The sequence below is a fragment of the Colobus angolensis genome, unplaced genomic scaffold, assembly GCF_000951035.1.
Source record: "Colobus angolensis palliatus isolate OR3802 unplaced genomic scaffold, Cang.pa_1.0 Scaffold120, whole genome shotgun sequence".
In the NCBI taxonomy this organism is placed as follows: Eukaryota; Metazoa; Chordata; class Mammalia; order Primates; family Cercopithecidae; genus Colobus; species Colobus angolensis.
Window position 1 is genome coordinate 3,002,250 of NW_012113142.1, and position 8,671 is coordinate 3,010,920.

General features: G+C 55.0%; 1 protein-coding gene across 4 annotated transcripts; it reads left to right on the forward strand.

Moving 5' to 3' along the window:
• Positions 1 to 2,378: 2,378 nt before the first annotated feature.
• On the forward strand, positions 2,379 to 7,306 carry CLDN4 (claudin 4). 4 transcript variants are annotated; one of them, XM_011930610.1, is made up of 2 exons: positions 2,379 to 2,456; positions 3,233 to 7,306. In XM_011930610.1, exon 2 carries the CDS (start codon positions 5,821 to 5,823, stop codon positions 6,448 to 6,450), a length of 630 nt encoding a protein of 209 aa, XP_011786000.1. In that variant the 5' UTR covers positions 2,379 to 2,456; positions 3,233 to 5,820; the 3' UTR covers positions 6,451 to 7,306. The 4 variants fall into 4 exon arrangements, 3 of the variants coding, with proteins under 3 accessions (XP_011786000.1, XP_011786013.1, XP_011786020.1); XR_001000508.1 differs by lacking the exon at positions 2,379 to 2,456 and having other exon boundaries at positions 5,479 to 7,019; positions 7,168 to 7,302; XM_011930623.1 differs by lacking the exon at positions 2,379 to 2,456 and having other exon boundaries at positions 5,479 to 6,278; positions 6,327 to 7,306.
• Positions 7,307 to 8,671: the final 1,365 nt, after the last annotated feature.

Consider the following 8,671-nt stretch of genomic DNA (forward strand, 5'->3'; position numbering starts at 1 on the left):
CCCGTCTCGGCCTCCCAAAGTGCTGGGATTACAGGCTTGAGCCACTGCGCCCGGCCAAGTTTTTTATTTTTTAAGAGACAGGATCTTGGTCTGTTGCTCAGGCTGGAGTGCAGTGGCGCAATCTCAGCTCACTGCAACCCCTGTCTCCAGGTTTCAAGCAATTCTCCCACCTCCATCTCCGGAGCAGCTGGGACCATAGGCACACGCCACCACGCCCGGCTAATTTTTAGTATAGACAGGGTTTCATCATGTTGGCCAGGCTAGTCTAGAACTCTTGGCTCAAGAGTTCCTTCTGCCTCAGCCTCCCAAAGTGCCTGAAATTACACGCGCGAGCTACTGTTTCTGCCCTAGGAATCAGTGTAATACACACTGGCTTCCCTGGCTTTAGTCTTCCTGTTCCCAGAAGGCATGGAGTACAGGCTCTGGGAGCTAGACTGCTCAGCTCACTGAGATCTTTTTGGCTGCAGGACAGTCATCCATTACCAGCCCTAGGGCTCAGAAGCCAGTAGGAGCTTGGGGTTAGAAGGGAGACTTTGTTTTTGCCCCTTTGCTAAGGACTCCCAGGGAGCTGAGCTCAGGGCAAGCTGCATGTGTGTGTGTTACAACTGGGGACTTGGGGCCCATGCCTGTAATCCCAGCACTTTGGGAGGTTGAGACAGGTGGATCACTTCAGGTCAGAAGTTCGAGACCAGCCTGGCCAACATGGCGAAACCCTGTCTCTACTAAAAATACAAAAATTATCTGGGTGCGGTGGCAGGCACCTGTAGTCCCAGCTACTTGGGAGGCTGAGGCAGGAGAATCACTTGAACCTGGGAGGCAGAGGTTGCAGTGAACCGAGATTGTACCACTGCACTATAGCCTGGGTGACAGAGTGACATTCCTTCTCAAAAAAAAAAAAAAAAAAATTGGGGACTTGGCCAAGCCCCTGGAACTCTGGGGACAGGGGTCTGAAAAGTCCTAGCTCCCACCTGATATGATCAGGATCCGAACTGAGCAGCAGCTGCTTTGCGTCCAGAACTTTGCTCCCCTCCTCTTGGTATTACACTTTTCGGCTCGCGAAGCATTTTTACATCCTTCTGTCATTTCACGTGTGTCTCAGATTGGGGAGTGGGCCCCAGTGTTCTCTACAAAGGAGGAAGTTGGGGTTCAGAGATGGAATCGGCTTCTCCAAGGTCACAGTGCTGGTAGGATGGCTCATGGATACACAGCTTCCCAGCTTTTGTCCTTTTTGGCTCGTGAAGCATTTTCACATCCCTATCTCATTTCACGTCTGTTTTTGTTTTTGATACTGGAAGGGGTGCAACATCCTCATTTTTACAAAGGAGGAAGCTGTGGCTCAGAAATGGTCCCTGGGTTGGAAAGATGGTTTACGGGGGTGGGCAGAGATGGGTGAGCTGATCTGGTGGTTTTTATCCTTGATAGAAACCAGCACGTGTGGCTGGGCACGGTGGTTCACACCTGCAATCCCAGCACCTTGGGAGGCCGAGGTGGGCAGATCACTTGAGGCTGGAAGTTCGAGACCAGCCTGGCCAACATGCTGAAACCCTGTCTCTACTAAAACTACAAAAATCAGCTGAGTGTGGTGTTGTGCACCTGTAGTCCCAGCTACTCGGGAGGCTGAGGCATGAGAATTGCTTGAACCCAAGAAATGGAGACTGCAGTGAGCAGAGATCGCGTCGTCTCAAAACCAAAACAACAACAACAAAAGTTAGAAACCAGCACATGTGATCCAATTCTGTCAGCACAAAATCACACAGTGCAAGTTACAAAAAAGAAAAAAAAAATAAATGAGTGGCAACCCTGCACTCTCTGACCCCAAAACCAAGGTGATAACAACAGATGTCTTTTTTTTTTTTTGAGACGGAGTCTCGCTCTGTCGCCCAAACTGGAGTGCGGTGGCGAGATCTCAGCTCACTGCAAGCTCCGCCTCCCAGGTTCACGCCATTCTCCTGCCTCAGCCTCCCGAGTAGCTGGGACTACAGGCGCCCGCCACCTCGCCCGGCTAGTTTTTTTTGTATTTTTTAGTAGAGACGGGGTTTCACCGGGTTAGCCAGGATGGTCTCGATCTCCTGACCTCGTGATCCACCCATCTCGGCCTCCCAAAGTGCTGGGATTACAGGCTTGAGCCACCGCGCCCGGCCACAACAGATGTCTTATAAGGTGTTCCTGTAAAAGATCTCTGGGCTTTGGGAAGAGGGCCAGATGCAGGCCTGGAGGTACATTTCCTTGTTTTCCTCTGCCTTAGGGCTGTGGGAGCCAGAGCGGGGAGGAGAGAAGCACCTCTTGCCTTTGCTGGTGTTTTTCCTGCAGCGGGTGGGTGGGACTGAGCCAACGGTCTCTTGGCATCAACAAAGCATCAACAAATCTCTCTCTAGCTCCACTTGTGCTGAGCTACTGGCTGATCCCCAATGACATCCTTCTGGCCTCTCCTTCACACCTGGGTCCTCTAGCCCTGTGTGAGCTCCCTGCTTCTTCCCCCACCTTGTGTCTGCTCTATGCCTGGAGGCCCTCCTGCACCTGCCCTCCCCTCAACCTCCAACCCCTCCCTGCTCTCTGCTCCCTATACGCGTGACCGTGCCTGGCAGGGAAGGACAGCTTCTTAAGTCACTTCTGTAGGGCCACAGGTGGACTGTTGTAGGGTTTGCATGTCCCCCTCCCCCATGCCTGCTTCTCCAAGTGCCAGTTGGCTGTGTCCCAGGAAAGCAAGGGCAGGAAGTGGCGGGGCGGGGCAGGAGGTAGGGGGGAGGCGGGGGGCAGGTTCTGGCCATCTGGCCAAGTCATGTGTCTACTCAGAAAGCTTGCTAAAGGCTACCTGGCTGGAACCACAGGTAAGAGGCACCTGGGGAAGGAGGCACCCATGCTGGAGTGCCCACCCATCCTAGGCAAGCCCCTGGCCTTCTCTGGGCTTCAGTTTACTCCTTTGAGCCAAGGCAATAAAAGTCCCTGCCCTGCTGACTGGCTGGAGGCTGTGATGAGGTCATCGCCAGGAAAGCACTTATCATCAGTCCTGATGGTTACTTATCTCTGGTGTTATTTAGCCCATAGGCTCTGTGTGCGGAGAGAGCCTTGTAAAGAAAGCCCCAGGGAGGCGTGGTCCGGGCAGAAACCATCCCTGTTTGTTTTGGTGAGTGTGCTTATAATGGGGGTCAAGGTGTGGGAGTGTGGTTTGAAACTGGAGAATGCTTCATTCTTTCCATCATCAAACATTTTTTTTTTTTTCTTTTCTTTGTAGACGAAGTCTTGCTCTATCACCCAGGCTGGAACCACAACCTCCGCCTCCCAGGTTAAAGCGATTCTCCTGCCTCAGTCTCCTGAGTAGCTGTGATTACAGGTGTGCACCACCACACCCAGCTAATTTTTGTATTTTTAGTAAAGATGGGGTTTCACCATGTTGGCCGGGCTGGTCTCGAACTCTTGACCTCATGTTCTGCCCATCTTGGCCTCCCAAGGTACTGGGATTACAGGCATGAGCCACTGCACCCTGCCCAAACATTTCTTTTTATTTATTTATTTATTTTGAGACAGGATCTTGCTCTGTTGCCCAAGGCTGGAGTGCAATGGTGTGATTATAGCTCACTGCGGCCTCAACCTCTTGGCCTCAAGCGATCCTCCCATCTTGGCCTCCCAAAGTGCCGGCATTATAGGCATGAGTCGCAGCAACCACTTCTAACATTTCTTGAGCATCTGTGATGTATCAAGCCCGGTGCTGGGCACTGAGGTTGCAGAAGGCATTGTTCCTGTCTTCCAGGAGCCCCAGGCTAGCAGGGGAGATAGATGTGTATAGAGTTAACCACAATACCAGGCCTCAACTTCCCATCTGTAACATGGGTGGATCATGCTAGATTGTTCCAGCCTGTCCGGTGCTTCATTAGCCGGTCAACAGATCCATCTCAAATACCTCCCGTGGGTACTCACTGATTGCTTCAGCCCAAACCATGGCACCCTTGATGACTTTCCCTCAGGAAGCTAAGGACTATGCATCCTTCTGGGTCCGAACTGGGCACACAGCCACCAGTGCTGGACAATGGTGGCGGCTCAGGGACACACTGGAGTTCCCAGCAGGGTTGGGATGAGAGATGCAAAATGACCACATGGCGGGTGAGGAGGGGCTCCCTCGGTGCTGCTGGGATGAGCCCTAGACAATCTTGATCACCCCCACGATGACCCCTTCCCAGAGGTCCCCTCAGTCATCTGCCCTGAACCAAGATCTTTCTGATCCTAGACCCTCCTCCCTCCCTCTATCTCCCAGGGCTCGGTGACATTCTGGGCAGAAATTTCTGACCCTTTTACTCTGGAACCTCCCTCCCCAGCCCAGTCTCTGGTCTAACTGGATTCCTGGCTGTTCCCAGAACAAGCTGCCTTTCCCCACCTTGCCACCTCTGCCCTTGTTGTCTCTGCCCGAATGTCCTCCTTCACCAGTCTCGCTTCCTTGCACATCTCTCCTAAGGGCTGTGTTCCCAGAATGAGCTGCATTTGTTCAGCCTGGCCCACCGTCTACCAGAATGTCCTCCTTCAGCCAGTCCCGTTGCCTTGCAAAACTTTTCTGGGGGACCCGTTCATGATGCCTTTTGTGGCATAATCCAAGAATCCAGTGCCCCCTGGAGTTGTGCCCCACAGCACCCCTTTGCAGTCAAGCTCCCCCAGCACCACACCTCCCCACCCCTGAAGAGTTCCCCTTCCCTTTGAAATCTCATGGGACTTTGCATCCACCCTGGCTTTATTGGAAGGCTTTGTATGTCTCCACAGGGTAAACATCCATTTACTGGGGTGATGATGTCTCCAGATCTAGTTAATGTTTGTCGTCGTTGGTGACCAGCCCCACCCAGTTCTGGGCAAGCAGGGTGGCCCCTGGCAGGGACAGAGCCCACCAGACTAAACTTCTGTGGAGGTGGAGAGGGGCAGGCTTCTGTCTCTTTTTGGCTAAAGGTCATCACGTCCAAGGCCCCTCTTCTAGCCAAACGGAGAAGCCAGGTGATAGAGATGGGTGAGAGTGGGTGATGTACCCAGGAGTCCCGGCTTCCCGGCTCCTCACTCCCCTACACGCAACTTTATCCGGCCAGTGCCGCAGAGGCTGCTGGTGAGGCCAGGTGCATGAATGATCATAATCACAACAGCAGTGAAACTGCCAGTGATGAAACTGATAAGGACAAGAAAGGACAGTAATCAAGGTGCGGTTTCTCGTGGATGTTTCCGAGACTGCATCCTCAAACTCTCTCCTTGAGGGTCTCTACCCTGTCCTCCCACCTAAACCTAGAACGAGGGGGCCCTGGCCTGTGGGGACCCTGGTCTTCAGGCTCCCAAACCTGGCTGGGTCTGGCTGCCCCCTGGCCTTGCCCTGTGAATATCCAGCTGTCCCTGGGCTGTGATTCAGTGTCTGTCTCCCGGGTGACCTCAGCATGGGCTTTGAGGAAGGGGAGAAGGTAGTTTCTTCTGAGACTGGATAGTGACTCAGGGACCAGGGGCAGGGGCCTTAAAAATGCCTTTGTTGGCCTGGGCTCAGGAATCCAGAGAAACTGGTCAGGAGGAGGTCCCAGTGACGAAAACTCCTCCCTCTGCCCCCGCCCCTCTGCCAGAGCCCTATAACCGCTCAACCTGTCCCTAGTGAGAGAGTGCCCTGGCAGCTGTCGGCTGGAAGGAACTGGTCTGCTCACACTCCCTGGCTTGCGCATCAGGACTGGCTTTATCTCCTGACTCCCGGTGCAAAGGAGCAAAGGAGCTCTCTGCGAACGTTAAGTCTGTCCCCAACGCTTGGAATCCTACGGCCTCCACAGCCGGATCCCCTCAGCCTTCCAGGTCCTCAACCTCCGCGGACTCTAAGCAATGGCCTCCATGGGGCTACAGGTGACGGGCATCGCGCTGGCCATCCTGGGCTGGCTGGCCGTCATGCTGTGCTGCGCGCTGCCCATGTGGCGCGTGACGGCCTTCATCGGCAGCAACATCGTCACGTCGCAGACCATCTGGGAGGGCCTGTGGATGAACTGCGTGGTGCAGAGCACCGGCCAGATGCAGTGCAAGGTGTACGACTCGCTGCTGGCGCTGCCGCAGGACCTGCAGGCGGCCCGTGCCCTCGTCATCATCAGCATCATCGTGGCCGCTCTGGGTGTGCTGCTGTCCGTGGTAGGGGGCAAGTGTACCAACTGCCTGGAGGATGAGAGTGCCAAGGCCAAGACCATGATCGTGGCGGGCGTGGTGTTCCTGTTGGCCGGCCTGCTGGTGATAGTGCCCGTGTCCTGGACGGCCCACAACATCATCCGAGACTTCTACAACCCGCTGGTGGCCTCCGGGCAGAAGCGGGAGATGGGTGCCTCGCTCTACGTCGGCTGGGCCGCCTCCGGCCTGCTGCTGCTTGGCGGGGGGCTGCTTTGCTGCAACTGCCCACCCCGCACAGACAAGCCTTACTCTGCCAAGTATTCTGCCGCCCGCTCTGCTGCTGCCAGCAACTACGTGTAAGGTGCCACGGCTCCATTCTGTCCCTCTCTGCTTTGCTCTTCCCTGGACTGAGCTCAGCACAGGCGCTGACCCCAGGAAGGCCCTGCCACGGGCCACTGGCTGCTGGGGACTGGGGACTGGGCAGAGATTGAGCCAGGCAGGAAGGCAGCAGCCTTCAGCCTCTCTGGCCCATTCAGACACCTTCCCAAGGCCGCCTCCTGCTAGCAAGAACAGAGTCCACCCTCCTCTGGATATTGTGGAGGGACGGAAGTGACAGGGTGTGATGGTGGAGTGGGGAGCTGGCTTCTGCTGGCCAGGATGGCTCAACCGTGACTTTGGGCTCTGCCTGCATCGGTGTTAGACACTGTTCCCATTTACATTTTCCCCACTCTGTCTGCCTGCATCTCCTCTGTTCCGGGCAGGCCTTGATGTCACCTCTAGGACTGTGCCTTGCTCACCGAAACCCGCACCCAGGAGTATGGCTGAGGCCTTGCCCACCCACTTGCCCGAGGAGTGCAGAGTGGATGGACAGGTTTGGAGGGGAGGGGTGAAGGCTTTGTAAACAGGTTTGGGCAGCAGTGGGGGAGGGGGCCAGAGAGGCCGCTCAGGCTGCCCAGCTCTGTGGCCTCAGGACTCTGCCTCACCCACTTCAGCCCTGGGCCACTGGAGACTGATCCCCTCTGAGTCCTCTGCCCCTGCCAAGGACACTAACCAGCCTGGGAGGGTGGCAGGGAGGAGGGGACGGCTTCACCCTCAGGAGTCCTGGGGTTTTTCCTCCTCCTTCTTCATGGTTTCTGTTTTGTAATTTAAGAAGATCTATTCATCACTGTAATTATTATTATTTTCTACAATAAATGGAACCTGTGCACAGGAGGAACTTGTATTGTCTCTGATTTCAGCTGTGGAGGTGGGTGGGGCAGGGCTGGAGGCCTGGGCAGGGGGGAGGTGAGGGGCAAGGCTACTGTGTTTTGGCCAGTACATGAACACTTAAAAAAAAAAAAACGAGATCCAGGGAACTGTGAAAAACTGGAGCTGGGCTGGGTGTGGTGGTGAGCACCTGTAATCCCAGCATTTTACTAGGTCGAGGTGGGAGGATCGCTTGAGGCAGGAGTTTGAGACCAGCCTGGGCAACCTCGTGGCGCCATCTCTCCAAAAAGTTTAAAAAATGAGCTGGGCCTGGTGGCTCATGCCTGTAATCCCTGTACTTGGGGAGGTTGAGGTAAGCGAATTGCTTGAGCCCAGGAGTTTGAGGCTGCAGTGAGCTTGGATCGCACCACTGCACTTCAGCCTGGGTGACGGGGCGAGACCTTATCTCTTAATGAAAAAAAAAACATGAAACAGGCCTCCAAGGTGTCACCTTAAAAAATAAATTAAATGGGCCTCCAAGGTATCACCTTGTCCAGATGGGGGCCCTTCATTGGTTGGAGGGTAAACCCGTATACAGGAAACAGTGTATGCCTGGGACCCTGGTGAAGGGTTGGGGACCCTAGGAGGGAGGTCCCCGCATGGGCTCCCAGCTCTGAGATATGGGCCATCAGCAACCCCCATCCCGCTGTTGCTCCAGCTTTGTCTGGGCAGCCAGGCTGGTTTGTTCCTCTTTGCTGAGTCACTCAGGTTCCCCTTCCCAGCCTCTGCATAGCCGGTCCCTGCTCCCAGCCTGGAATGTCCCTTTTCCCTTCTCCACCCTTCTGGATCCTGCTTGTCCTGAAAGCCCAGCTCCCAGCCGCCTCCCCCATGAAGTCTTCCCACTCTCTCAGAGGGAGAAATTATTATCAGCCCTCTTCACATTCCTGAGGTGCTGAGGGTCACCAAATGCCTTTCACCTGGAGGGCAGCCTCCAAGCCATGTCCAGAGCTCAGCATTCTGATCCATTCATCGATGAGGGAACGGAGCGTGGCCCAGGCCTACAGCTTGGAACTTTGGACTCCGAATTTGGGTGGGGAAGCTGTCCAGGACAGAGCTTGGGCCTCAGCAACCACTTGGGCTTGGCCTTGGCCTTGGGTCTGCCCTGCCGCTGTTGTGGAACGGATGTTCCAAGATTGCTCGGGCTTCATTTTCTCATTTTCTTGTTAGTAAGTTAGAGGTGAGCGGACCTAGCACCCTGGAAGGAGTGACCCCGGGAGACCCCAGGGAGGGGACTTCTCCAGCACTTCTTGCTCCTTCCTTCCTTCCTTCCTTCCTTTCCTTCCTTCCTTCCTTCCTTCCTTCCTTCCTTCCTTCCTTCCTTCCTTCCTTCCTTCCT

Coding starts and splice junctions, on each gene's coding strand:
- CLDN4 (XM_011930610.1), top strand. CDS start 5,821: ATGGCCTCCATGGGGCTACAGGTGACGGGCATCGCGCTGGCCATCCTG.